Below are 14,206 nucleotides of genomic sequence, written 5' to 3' on the forward strand. Positions count from 1 at the left end.
CCTTGGACTAAGTAATAGAGTTTAAAAACCCTAATATAACTCTAAAAGGAAAATAATTTAAATATTCATAGAATTTTTTAAAATGTCTAGCTGACTAGAGATTTCAACTCTACTTGGAGTAAAACTAAATACCAAACCTTTCTTACAAAATAGAACTTCAAGCTGGGTGCTGGTAGCTCATGTCTAACACCCCAGCTACTCAGGAGGCTAAAATCTGAGGATCACAGTTCAAAGCTAGTCCAGGCAGGAAAGTCCATGAGCCTCTTATCTCCAATGAACCACCAAAAGGTAGAAGTGAAGCTGTGCTCAAGTGAGAGAGCATCAGCCTTCAGCAAAAGAGCTCAAGGACAACACCTAGGCCTTGAGTCCAAACCCCAGTAAAATAAAATAAAACTTCAGGACTGGATGTATAACTCAGCTGTAGACTGCTTGCCTAGCAAATAGAAGGCTTTGAGTTCCAAATCCAGTACTCCCAAACATAAAACAGAACTGCAAGGGGCCAAGCATGGTGGCAAATACCTATAATCCCAGTTACTGAGGAAGCAGAATTAGGAAGACCATAGTCCTAGGACCACAGGCCCAAGACTCTACCTGCAAAATAAACTAAAACAAAGGAACTGGGCAGGTATGGCCAAAGTGGTAGAGTACTTGCCTTGCAAGCACAGGGTCCTAGGTCAAATTCCATTGCCACCAAAAATATAACAATAAATAAATAAACCAGAACTCCAGGGAGATAAATGAACCATTTGGAGAATGTTATCTTTAGAAACAAATGACAAACATTTAACTTTGAGGTTTATTACCAAAAACCTAATATGAAGTATATATTTCTTCTTATAGTCTAGTCAATGGAATTACTTTGCTATCTTGGCTAAATTTCTCTTACCTGCCACCAGGTGGATTGTGCCCAGTATACCAAATATTGGTCTTGTGACAGCTGAAGGAGGAACATCTTTCCTGGCTACAAAAAAAATACATTGCACATTACTTCAACTAAGTTAATTTGACTTATTGCAAGTAGCCAATACTTCTTCATTAATGTTTCTCTATTTTGGCAGGATATAAAGATATCTGCATGACATATAAAGGCTGCTAGCTACTCAGGAGGTACAGAACATGATGTCAGAGAAACAAGCTTTAGTTGACTCATCAAGTAAACTGTGGGTCATTGCTAATTTCAAGTTTCATCCTCTAGAAACTATGAACGTATCCCTTAAGAGACTCTTATCTCCAATTAACCACCAAAAAGCTGGAAGTGGAGCTATGGTTCAATGGTAGAATGCTAGCCTTGAGCAGAAAGAAAGCACAGGGACAGTGCTCAGGCCATGAGTTCAAGCTCCAAGACCGGCACAAAAAGAAGGAAAGAGAAAAGCGAAGGAGAGTGGGAGGGAGGGAGGGAGAGAGGGAAGAAGGAAGGAAGAAAAAAAAGAAGAAAATTAGAGAGTAAATGAAACAATTTGAGACGAGATTTTGACAAGTCAATAAATAGGATGCAAAAAACCCCCAACAAAACCAAACAGGAAAAAAAAAAAGAAGAAGAAATTGCCTATCTACATCTAAAAATACAGGGAATGAAGGGAAAGAACAAGTCAGAAAAGTAGCTAGCCAGGTGCCAGTCACTCATGCCTGTAATCTTAGCTACTTGGGAGGCTGAGATCTGAGGAACACAGTTTGAAGCCAGCCAGAGCAGAAAAGTCTGTAAGACTATTATCTCTAATAAAATACTCAGAAACAACCAGAAGTGGCACTGTGGCTCAAGTGGTAGAGCACTAGCCTTGAGCAAAAGAAGCTCAAAGAGAGTGCCCAGGCCCAGAGGTCAAGCCCAAGGACTGGTTAAAAAAAAAAAAAAAAAGGACTTTCTAAATAGTGAACAGCTGAGAGAAAATTCTGAATACACTGAGATTATCTGGTAAACTCCAATGTAGCAACGATAGTTATAAATTTTAAAAACTAAAGTATAATAACAACATTGTGGTAATTGCTAGAATATGCATTAGTTTTTCATAGGAGAAAAAAATCCTCCTTTCTGCATTGCTAATGGTAAGACAACACTACCTGAAAAACTGTCTATCACCTGTTACCATCTCTAACTTTGGGGAAATTATTTCACCATATTATATCCAAACTACTTTTGCCCTTCAGCACATTTGCATCTACTTAAAATGCCACTGAAGGTAAAAAAATAACTGAAAGTAGCTGGGCACTGGTGGCTCACACCTGTCATCCTAGCTACTCAGGAGGCTGAGATCTGAGGATCGTGGTTCAAAGCCAGCCCAGGGAAGAAAAGTCCATGAGATAGCTCCAGTTAACCACCAGAAAACTGGAAGTGGTGCTGTGGCTTAAAGTGGAAGAACACTAGCCTTGAGCTTAAGAGCTCAGGGACAGTACCCAGACCCTGAGTTCAAGTCCCACGATCAACCCCCAAAAATAAGAGACAGTAAGAGTTAAAATAGTAAAGCGCTCAAGAGATTCACATACTGGTTTAATTTACATATGAACTCTTCCTCTGCCGCCCCCCGGTCTGGAGATACAATACCTGCCAGGGTAACCTCTGTGGATACTCGGTCAATGGTGAGCACATCATCAGCCCCGTCATCACAAGCTTCCACATAAAACTTTTCAGGTGTAATATGCCTGAGAAGAAATGGAAAGATAAAAATAAACCAAAGGAAGACTTACAACAACAACATCCAGATTGTTACGTGATGTTCTTTACTCTTTGCCTACTTCTAAGTAGATGAGACTAAAGGTGCTATCCCTATGAACTTATTGCTGTTCTGCTACGTGGAGCAGGGGAGGTACACACACCATTGGGACTTAACCTCAGGACCTCATGTTCTTAAGGAGATCCTATCTCCAAAACGAGGCCGGCAGGTTAGCTCAGATGGCAAAGCACCTCCCAAGCAAGCATCAGGCTGAGTTCAAACCCTCGCACCACAGAAAGAGAAAGAAGTTGATTTCCTTGCCACAGAGACAATAAGCAACTTAATTCTGACTGAATGATATTGCAATCTAATTATATCCCAATTCTGCCAGGACCAGTGACTGACTCATGCCTGTAATCCTAGCTATTCAGGAGGGTTAGATAGGAGGATCTCAGTTTCAAACCAGCCCAGGTAGAACAGTTTGAGAGACACCATCTCTAATTAACCAGCAAAACGTCGGAATGGAGATATGGCTCATGTGGTAGAGTAACATTGGTAAGTGAGAGCCTGAGGCACTGAGTTCAAGTCCCAGAACCAGAAAAAAAAAATTACATCCCAATTCAAACACGATGTTTAAACATAAAATTGAGATTAGTAAACAACATACTAACTAGATAGCTCTGCTTTAATTCCTATCTATCCCAACCGTATGACAATACTTTTATTATGTATGTGTAATTAGGCATAATTATTTCAATGATATTTTTAAAAGTAAAAATCACTAAGACTTCACATTTGGACCTAGAATTACAATTAAAAGACTTATCGTCTTCATCTTAATACCAACTTTCCTAATACTTCATGACCCAAAATATTTATCTTCCAACAAGTCTGGATAGAATTTCCACCAACATGAATCTGCATAGTTACAAGAAATATACTCTTTAAGACAGAATATTAAAAAAAAAGAAGATATCTGGGAAAATACTACACTCTAAAATAAGAAACCAGAGTTTTTTCTTAAGGGTAAATACCAACTCCATTACCAAGTACATATAAAACAGACCTGTGACTTATCAAAGATGAGTGTTCTGGAATAATTAAAACAAAAGTGTGCTTACAAACTGTGGATGGAGCCGCGAGGGAGTAGGTGGCTCCCAGCCTGGGTAACAAAGTCCATGAGACACCAATGAACCATCCAAAAACCAGAAGTAGAGCTATGGCTCAAAGTGGGAGAGCACTAGACTTGAGCAAAAAAAAAAAAAAAGGTCAAGAACGGTGCCCCAGGGCCTGAGTTCAAGCCCCATGACCAAAACAGAAAAAAAAAAAAAAATTATGAGTAACTTTCTCGATCTATTTGTAAAAATACGAGTCTACAGGAAGAAAAAGGGAAGTAACAGGGAAAAAGGCCTTTAGTACAAGAAATGCTGGCAAAGGATCAACTTTAAAAAGACAACATGAGGGCTGGGGATATAGCCTAGTGGCAAGAGTGCCTGCCTCGGATACACGAGGCCCTAGGTTCGATTCCCCAGCACCACATATACAGAAAACGGCCAGAAGTGGTGCTGTGGCTCAAGTGGCGGAGTGCTAGCCTTGAGCGGGAAGAAGCCAGGGACAGTGCTCAGGCCCTGAGTCCAAGGCCCAGGACTGGCCCAAAAAAAAAACAAAAAAGACAACATGAGACATGTTATACTGTGCTACTTCTCTGGCAACATTACTTTGCCTAACTATTAGTCTGAACAATTAAGCCTCAGAATGTGCTGAAAAAATTGCAAGGAATGATTCACTACAAAAATCACTTCAGTAAACAAAACTCTAAAATTTTTCCCCAAAGATCCTATTTCTTGATTACTTAATCTAAGTACTGCCTAGCACGTGCAATTAAGGTTACTAATTAACTGGTCTCAAGCCAGTAATCTTAGCTTCTCAGGAGGCTGAGATCTAAGGATAGTGGTTCAAAGCCAGCACAGGCAGCAAAGTCCATTAGACTCTTATCCCCAATGAACCACCAGAAAAGCCCAAACTGGTGATGTGGCTCAAAGTGGTAGAGCCCTACCTAGCCTTAAGCAAAAAGAGCTCAGGCACTGGTGGCACACACCTGTAACAGGAGACTGAGATCTGAGGATTGCAGTTCGAAGCCAGACCAGGCAGAAAAGTCCCCATGAGACTCTTACCTTCGATTAACTACTCAACTGGAAGAGCTGTGGTGGCTCAAGGTGGTAGAGTGCTAATCCTTGAGCAAAAGAGCTCAGGGACAGCACCAGGCCCTAAATTCAAGCTCCACAACTTCCAAAAACAAAACAATTCAGGGACAGTGCCCTGGTCCTGAGTTCAATCCCCACAACCAACAACGCCAAGAAAACTAAAAAAATAAAAGCCTAGAGGGTCAGTGTGGCCTAACATGCTCACATGAGCCTGAAAAGCAGAAGACAACAGCACTCAGTCAGATGTGGCAAAGGAGGAAGGAGGAGAGAATTTCAGCCCGGAGAAGTCTGCCATGCTTTGACAAGCCATTCATATGGTTCCTGGTATAGGAACTTATGTACAAGGGTAGGAGAGGCCTCTAGAATCTAAGGGTGGCCCCAAGCTGTAAGCCAGCAAGAAAACAGGTACTTTATGACCACCTCCCACCCCCATTCACCCACAAGGAACCAGATTCAGAAAGCAACCTGCCGGAGTTTGGGTGCTTGCCCCCAGCCTCCAAATATGCTGTTGGAATATTATCACTGGGATTAATGAATAACATACTAGCTACAGAATGGCGCTAAGTGCAGGGCAGCCTGACTTGATTTTTGCCCTACACAGACAATAAGGTAATATATTTGCATTGTTTTGATAATTTGGAATAGTCATCAAATCCCCTACAGAAGGGAATAACTTTTGCCTTAATCCCTGGCCAGAGCACACCCACAAACAGAAAGAGTCCCATTCTAGATGCAAAGAGAGGTCCTCCTCTCACTTGCTTCCTTGATAAAAGGCCAAAAGATTTATATGATCTGGAGGGATCATATAAAAAGAGTGAATTTTTAGATACTTAAATATTTAGGCTTCTAAGGGGAAAAAAGTTCTTTTTTTTTTTTTTTTCCCCCAGTCCTGGGGCTTGAACTCAGGGTCTGGGGCAAGGTCCCTGAGCTTCTTTTGCTCAAGGCTAGCATTCTACATTTTGAGCCATAGTGCTACTCCTGGCTTTTTTTTTTTTTTTTTTGTATATGTGGTATTGAGGAATCGAACCCAGGTCTTCATGTATGCTAGGCAAGCACCCTACCACTAAGCCACATTCCCATCCCCTTTTAGTGCCAATTCTGAGGCTTGAACTCAAACTGTAGGCACTGTCTCTGACCTTTTTTTACACAGGACTAGAGTTCTACCACTTGAGACACAGCTCCATTTCTGGCTTTTTTGGGGGCAATTAATTGGAGATAAGAGTTTCATGAACTTTCCTGCCCAGGCTGGCTTGGAACCATGATCCTCAGGTATCAGCCTACTGAGTAGCTAGGATTATAAGCATGAGCCACTGTGTACAGCTTCAAATCATTTTAATGAAGTATGTAACTTTTCTTATCTTCAAATTCTAGCACTATAGTATTATTTCCCCTGCCCACCCCCCCAAAAAAAATGAAGTTGGAGAGAAAGAGTGTTCTATGCTAAGAAAATTTTACAGCGTTACTTAACCAGCCAACATTTCATACTTTACTCTCAGTTAACAAATACATAAAACTCATGATAGGAGGATATGGCTTGATGCCAGTCCAAGCAGAAAAAAGTTAATGAGACTCTTATCCTAAAGAACACGTTGGGCATGGTGGCACGTGCCTCTTACAGTCTACGTGGGAGGGGTAGGTAGGAGGACCATGGACCAAAGCCAGCTCAAGCAAAAAGCACAATACCATATCTGAAAAGGATATGGAAAAGGAGAAATGAAACTGGCTCGAAGGAAAGGAAAAAAGACGAGAAACATGAGTCAAGGGGCAGAGCACTTGCCTAGCAAGCATGAAGCCCTGAGTTCAAACCTTAGTACTGCCAGAAAACAAAAACAAAACAATAAATCCAGCCGGGCACTGCTCAGGAGGCTGAGATCTGAGGATCACAGTTCCAAGCCATCCCGGGCAGGAAACTCTATGAGACTATTAGCTCCAATGAACTACTCAAAAAGGCCAGAAGTAGGGCTTTAGGTCAAGTGGTAGAGTGCTCGGCTTGAGCAAAAGCGGCTCAGGGATAGTGCTCAGGCCTAGAGTTCAAGCCCCAGGACAAGTTAAAAAAAAATCATATAACTTGCTTTACAGATTTCAGAAGATAAGGAGATTATATCCAAGATGAGTTGGTTATTACCTATACTACTGATACAGATCTGTATGGTTCAAAGTAATATTGGATTACAAGAAGGACTCTGTTCCTGTATCAACTATCTGGTAAAATGATCAAAGCCCAATTAACAATCAACCTGACAAGAATACCGCCAAGTTCAAACAAGAGGATGCAACATTGACTCAGAGTTCTAGTTTCTGTTGACATATTATGGAACATATATCACAGCAAAATAATTTCTTGCTATTTAAACTAGTTTGCTTGATTTTGTTGTTGGTGGTGGTGGGGCTTGAACTCAGGACCTGGGCACTGTTCCTGAGTTCTTTTGCTCAAGGCTAGTGCTCTGCCACTTTGAGTCACAGCTCCATTTCTGGTTTCTGCTGTTTTGTGGGTTTTTTTTGCCAGTCCTGGGCCTTGGACTCAGGGCCTGGGCACTGTCCCTGGCTTCCTTTTGCTCAAGGCTAGCACTCTGCCACTTGAGCCACAGCGCCATTTCTGGCCGTTTTCTGTATATGTGGTGCTGGGGAATTGAACCCAGGACCTCATGTATAGGAGGCAAGCTCTCTTGCCACTAGGCCATATCCCCAGCCCCTGCTGTTTTTGTTTGTATTTTTTTGTTTGTTTTTTGGCCAGTCCTGGGGCTTGAACTCAGGGCCTGAGCACTGTCCCTGGCTTCTTCCCGCTCAAGGCTAGCACTCTGCCACTTGAGCCACAGAGCCACTTCTGGCCGTTTTCTGTATATGTGGTGCTGGGGAATTGAACCCAGGGCCTCATGTATACAAGTCAAGCACTCTTGCCACTAGGCCATATCCCCAGCCCCTGTTGTTTTTTGGTTTTTGGTTTTTTTTTTTTAAACCATTAGGGGAGAATTTCATTGTTACATTTCCACATAGCTTTACAATCCATTCCAATCAATCTCACCCCCTTTACCACTCTCTATTTGTTTTTTGTTTTTGTTGCCAGACTTGGGGCATGGACTCAGGGCTTGAGCACTGTCCCTGGCTTCTTTTTGCTCAAGGCTAGCACTCTGCCACTTGAGCCACAGCGCCAGTTCCTCTATTTCCTCAAAGTATTATCCTCTGACATCATCCATGCTTACAAAAAAAAGATCTCAAAGGCAAACCAGAATCATAGCATAGGATATTCAGAGCGGCAAATGGATACCTGTTCGTGTCTGTGGGCCAAAGGGGGATTGCAATCTGATAAGACACAATAGGTAGCTTGAGTAATGCAGTGTAAGGGAAATAGCACTGAACTCTGGGCCTGCAGTGTTCCAAGGTCAGCTCAGCCATGGCTGCGCTCTGTACCCTATGTGACCAAGTGAGGCTCTGTGACTGTCTGCAATAATGGCCAACAATACAGACCAACCCATGACCTCATAGAGCATTGGAAACAGGGCCTCCGGACTGCGCTCTGACACAAATTACACGTAGCTATTAGATCATTTTACAGGCACCAGTGGCTCACGCCTGTCATCCTAGCAACTCAGGAAGCTGAGATCTGAGGGTCGAAGCTCAAAGCCAGATAAGGCAGAAAAGTCTGAGAGACTCTTACCTCCAATAAGCCACCAGAAAACTGGAAGTGGAGCTGTGGCTCAAGATGGTAGAACGTTAGTTAGCCTTGAGCAAAAAGAGAGGTCAGGTACAATGCCCAGGCTCTGAATTTTAATCCCACAACCAACAAAATTAACTTCAACACAGGGTAAAAAAAAAAGAAATAAAAACAGATTATAACTCACATCTGTCTTACTATTTTTGGGGGGTTATGGGGCAGGTGTGTGTGTGTGTGTGTGTGTGTGTGTGTGTGTGTGTGTGTGCGTGTAGAAGAAAGTTTCATTCTCACCTAAGGACAAATATCCTTTATCTTTTATGAATACTGTAGGTATATTTGTTTTGCACTGTGGACTGGGAATGTGGCTTAGTGGTAGAGTGCTTGCCTAGCATGCATGAAGACCTGGGTCTGCCCTCCATATCAAATACATCATGGAAAAAGCCAGAAGTGGTGCTGTGGCTCAAGTGATAAGAGTTCTAGCCTTGAGAAAAGAAGCTCAGGGACAGTGCCCAGGCCCTGAGTTCAAGCCCCAAGAATGGCAAAAAGAAAAAAATCTTCATAATTCAAAGTTCTTTATTTTATTCAATGTTTGTTTCAGGACAATTCAAGTTCATCCTGTAACCTAATGCTGAGTGGAATCACCCCACGGTTCCACATTACTTAAACACATTTGAGACTTGGTATAGGATCAGATTAAACCGTGTATATCAGGTGAACAATAACCTAATTCACCAGCAAAGTTCTCAGACACTGGTCCAGCCAGTAGCCTACTCAAAGACATTTGCTGCACCTCTCTTGACCACAAGATGATTGATCACTTTGCAAAAGAAAGCTGGGAGAGAATTAGAAAAGGTGGGAAAAGAAAATGTGACAGTGGGCAGGTGAGGCTTTCAAGGACAACCAGGACAAAGAAGTAACAAAGGGGATGAACAGTGCTGAAAATAATCATATTTTCTCCAAAATATATGGCAAAAGTAGGGTAGGGGCAGACTCCTCTCTGTAATTCTAGCTATTCAAGAAGTTGAGAGTCAGGTGCAGGTAGCTAGTGCCCTGTGCTCCTAGCTACTCAGGAAGCTTGAGATCTGAGGATCACAATTCAAAAGTCTGTGAGACTCTTATCTCCAACTAACCAAGCAAAAAGCTAGATGTGAGCTGGATACTGGTGTCTCACATCTGTACCTGAGCTACTCAAGAGGCTGAGATCTGAGGGTCACAGCCTGAAGCCAGCCTGGGATTTGTATGTCCATTAGCTATCAAAAAACCAGAAGTGGAGTTGTGGCTTAAGTGATAGAGACTTGAGAAAAAAAAAGGTCAAGGACAGCACCTAGGCCCTGAGTTCAAGCCCCAGAACTGGCACAAAAAAGAAAGAGAAAGAGAGGGGGGGGGAAGAAAAGAAAGAAAAGCTGGCAGTGGGGTTGGAGCTTGAGTGGTAGAGTGATAGCTTCCAGTGGAAAAAGCTGACAGCCCCGAAATTCTGAGTTCAAGTCCAGGACAAAAGTGTAATAGATGTCCCCCATCCTAATTTTGCAATTTTGCACCCTAAACTTTACTATGAACCTTCTAGAAGCTTATTAGTGAGCATGACTTTCTGGGTCACAAAAGTGCCCAAACCACATTTTTATGTTCGCAGTGCCCTCCCTGCAAAAGTAATGTGATACCTACACCTAAATAGCAGGAGGTTTTTCAACTTATGCAAAGAGATGGATAAGCACCTCAAAAAATTACATTTGGGCTGGGAAGGTGGCTTAGTGGCAGAGTGCTTGCCTAGCATACATGAAAGCCCTGGGTTGGATTCCTCAGCACCACAGACACGGCAAAAGCTGGAAGTGGCACAGTAGAGAGCTAACCTCGAGCAAAAGCATCTCAGGTCCTGGGCCCAGGCCCTGAGTTCAAGCCCCAGAAAGGGCACCAAGAAAAGGAAAAAAAAAAAAAAAAAAGAAAGAAATTAGCATTTGCTTCTGCTGCCAAAGACATTCCCAAGCCAGGAACCAGTAGCAGCTCCTGCCTGACATCTTAGTCCTAGCTATATCCTAGTCCTAGCTGAGCTCTGAGGATTATTATGGTTGGAAGCCCATCCCAGGCAGGAAAAGTCTGTGAGACTCTTCTCCAATAAACCACCAAAGTACTAGACTTGAGAGAGAGAGAGAAAAAAAAAACAACAAAAAACTCAGGGGCAGCGCCCTGGTCCGGAAGTTCAAGTTCCAGGACCAGCACACAGAAAGAAGCCAGGCCCTGAGTTCAAGTTCCAGGACCAGCACACAGAAAGAAACCAGGCCCTGAGTTCAAGTTCCAGGATCAGCACACAGAAAGAAGCCAGGCCCTGAGTTCAAGTTCCAGGACCAGCACACAGAAAGAAACCAGGCCCTGAGTTCAAAGCCCAGGACCAGCACACAGAAAGAAGCCAGGCCCTGAGTTCAAGTTCTAGGACCAGCGGGCACACAACACACACAAAGTGACTATAATTTTTTTTGGATAACTATTAGTTTATATCTCCCCCCCGCCACCCTACAGACGTCCACGCCCAGACAATCATCCCAAGTGCTTCTATTGGCCTAATGTTTTTTTTAAAATAAAAGGAAAAAGGAACAAAACCACTCCTTTTTGCTCTGCCAAGTCAGTTAGGCAAATTTAATCTTCACCTCCGAGAGAACCGAACGGGGGAGGGGCGGCCCCGCGGCCTCGGTTCCCCCAGCAGCCCGGAGCGGACGAGATTTGAGGAAAACCCGCGAGACCACCGCGCCCCGCGGCCCGTGGAGACCGAAGGGCCCCCGGCCTCGGGCCGCCGGGCTGGCTGGCTGGCTGGCTGGGTGGGTTGGGCGCGCTTCCCACACGCGAGCCCCCGCCGCCCCCCCAACCCCGCGCCGGTCCCGCGGCCAAAGCTTCCAGAACTTTCCAGGAGAAGCCTGCGGCTCCGCTCCACCGCCCCCCCCCCACACCCGCCCCCGCCACCCCTCAGACCCTTTTCTGGTCAACCGAAGGGCGGCTTTGCGGGGACTCACAGCTTCAGCCGCTCGTAGGCCGTCGCCGCCATTCTTGGTACCACCAACCACCACTACCTTCCTTCCTCTTTCGCTCCGCCCGCCCCTCCCCGCGACGCCACCTCGGCTGTACAGCCGCCACCGGTCACCACCGAAGCGCAGCGGCGGCGGCCACAGGCTGCGACTCTTAACACCCGGATTCGACTCCTTCCCTTCCCCTCCCCCCCCGCCCGTCCCTGACAGGAAAGGGGCGGGGAGAAGGGGGGGGGAAACCGAGAGCCGCAAGGGACAAACTAGTGCGGCGCGTGAGCCGAACGTGAACGTGGGAGGTGGCGTCTGACGTCGCGTCGCGTCGGGGCGGGGCGGGGCTGGGGGCGGAGGTAGCGGAACGCGCTCGAGGCTGGGGCGACGTGTCGGAGGACGTCATGACGACACCGCCGCCCATTGGTGGAGAGCTCATGGGCGAGGTGGTGGTGGGCGGGACACAGGGCAGACGGAGAATGTGGGCGCGTGCCGAAGGACGTCATGACGCCGCCGCCGCGGATTGGTTGGGAGCGCGCCTGCGGGGGCGGAGAGAAGGCGGAGCTTCGGGGAGCTGTGTCGGCGCCAGCCCGGGACGGCCCGGGGCAGGAATGGAAGGACGCTGGTGTCCGGAAGCCTGTTGAAACTGCGTAAGAGGTGATCAGCCGTCGCGGTAAGACGCCAGGCAGCACTCGGGCCAGTGGCGCAATGGATAACGCGTCTGACTACGGATCAGAAGATTCTAGGTTCGACTCCTGGCTGGCTCGGTCGGTGCGATTCTTTTTTTTTTTTTTTTCCCCTTCCGCGTCTTCTCCGATGGTGGTGGTTCCACGCGTGATGTGCTTCTCCCCGTTTCTTGACGTTGAAGTCAGAGCAAAAATCATAGATACGAAGGCTTTTCGTCGGACCCGGGGGACGCCCTTTGCCAGGACTTTGCTAAGGGTCTTCGGTAACACGGAGAAGGGGTGGGGGGTACGGTGTAGGGAGCCGCACCCCACCCTCCTCGGGGTGAAAGGAAAGGGAGGTGCGTGGGGCCGGAGTTACCTTTCTGATGACGCAGTGGCTTTTTTTTTTTTTTTTACTCGCCCCCGCCTTCCCACCCCCCGACCCCCCCCACCCCCCCACCCCCGACGTGCGAGTGTCCGGGGCCCTGGGGCCGCGGCGGCCCGGGGGTGGGGTTGGATGGGGTGGGGTGGCGGCCCCACAGCCTTGGGAACCCGCGGCCCCGGGTTTCCCTCCCCACCCCCCAAACCTCACCCGCCCCGCCCGCCCCCCACCCACCCACCGCACCCCCCCCCCAAAAGCAGGAGTTAGACCCTCGGGGGGGGGCGGGGGAACGGAGGATGAGAAGGGAAAACCAGAGTTAAAAGGGTCCAAGGCCAGGGGTGGGTGGGGACGTTGTGCCAGGAGGACGGAGCCCCCCTTACCTGGCTTAGGCAACTGCCACCTTTGTAATAATTAAAAAAATAAAATTAAGCCTAAGGCCCAAAGACTAGAGCTCAGGACACTGTTAACCACCCCCCCCCCTCACCCGGGGAGCTGCCATTACCCCCCCCCCAAGATGTCATCCTCCCCCTCCACCCCCACCCCCTGGAGAGAACCAAACGGAATCCATAAGCTACAGAAAATTATTGGGGGGGGGGGGCTTGTTTTTTTGTGTTTTTTTTTTAATTCTGCTGGTCCTGCGCACCGTCCTTGTGCTCAAGGTTAGGGCTCCACCGCGTGAGCCGCAGCCTCACTTCTGTAGCTGGTTGGTTTTTGTGAGTAGTTGGTTGGGAGAGGAGAGCGGCATAGCCTTCCCTGCCTAGGCTGGCTTTGAACTCACAATCCTCAGATCTCAGCTGCTAGGATGACAGGTGTGCGTCACTCCTGAGTAGCTGCGATTACAGGGGTGAGTCACCAGGGCCTCACTAGGGGACCTGGCTCACGGAAGCCCTTTACTGGTAAACGGACAGGTTGGATTGAAACCACATTGTACAACCACTTAATAATTAACGGACAGAGTGGCAAGGGAAAGGGAGACACTGTCCCAAAAGAAAGGCGCTCATTACCTGATTTATGTAACTGTAACCCCCTCTATACAACACCTTTATAATGACAATAAAAATTAAAATTTAGGGGGGAGGGGGGCTGTGGCCTAGTGGTAGAGTTGCTCGCCTAGCATGCATGAAGCTCTGGGTTCAATTCTTCCATATCACATACACAGAAAAAAGCTGGAAGTGGTGCTGTGGCTCAGGTGGTAGAGTGCCAGCCTTGAGCAAAAAGAAGCTCAGGGACAGCGCCCAGTCCCTGAGTTCAAGCCACGGGAGTGGCCAAAAAAAAAAAAAAAAAAAGGAATTCTGCTACCCAGGCAGGCTTCAAACTACAATCCTCAAATCTCAGCCACCTGAGTAGCCAAATTAGTCTGAAACTTTTTTGGTGGTGGTGAGGCTTGAACTCAAGGACCTGGGTGCTGCTCCTGAGCTCTTTTCTTCAAAGCTAGTGCTCTACCACTTTGAGCTACAGCTCCCTGGTGGTTAACTGGAGATGAGTCTCACAGATTTTCCTGCCAAGGTTGGCTTTGAACCCTGATCCTCAGATCTCAGTCTCCTGAATAGCTAGGATGACAGGCGTAAGTCACAGGCGGCGGCACCTGGGAAATTTGACTTTTTTTTTTTTTTTGCCAGCTTTGAGGCTTGAACTCAGGGCCTGGGCACCATCTCTGAG

The 14,206-nt window shown here is 46.5% G+C and overlaps 1 protein-coding gene and 1 non-coding gene across 3 annotated transcripts in view; one reads left to right on the forward strand and one right to left on the reverse strand.

Moving 5' to 3' along the window:
- The window catches only part of Sacm1l (SAC1 like phosphatidylinositide phosphatase), a 34,479-nt gene extending 22,811 nt beyond the window's left edge, over positions 1–11,668 (reverse strand). The window contains exons 1-3 of one of the 2 annotated variants that reach the window (XM_048334898.1): positions 11,501–11,668; positions 2,537–2,634; positions 887–961 (exon numbers count right to left, since the gene is read on the reverse strand). In XM_048334898.1, coding sequence (XP_048190855.1) covers positions 887–961; positions 2,537–2,634; positions 11,501–11,532 — 205 coding nt within the window. In that variant the 5' untranslated portion in view covers positions 11,533–11,668. Of the gene's footprint in view, positions 1–886; positions 962–2,536; positions 2,635–11,500 lie in introns of those variants that run through there. The other variant, XM_048334899.1, reaches the window with a different exon arrangement.
- A 526-nt stretch (positions 11,669–12,194) lies between these two features.
- Trnar-acg lies at positions 12,195–12,267 on the forward strand. Its single transcript has one exon. It is a non-coding gene; the product is annotated as a tRNA-Arg (tRNA).
- Positions 12,268–14,206: the final 1,939 nt, after the last annotated feature.

Source organism: Perognathus longimembris, chromosome 26 (genome assembly GCF_023159225.1).
Source record: "Perognathus longimembris pacificus isolate PPM17 chromosome 26, ASM2315922v1, whole genome shotgun sequence".
Classification (NCBI taxonomy): domain Eukaryota; kingdom Metazoa; phylum Chordata; class Mammalia; order Rodentia; family Heteromyidae; genus Perognathus; species Perognathus longimembris.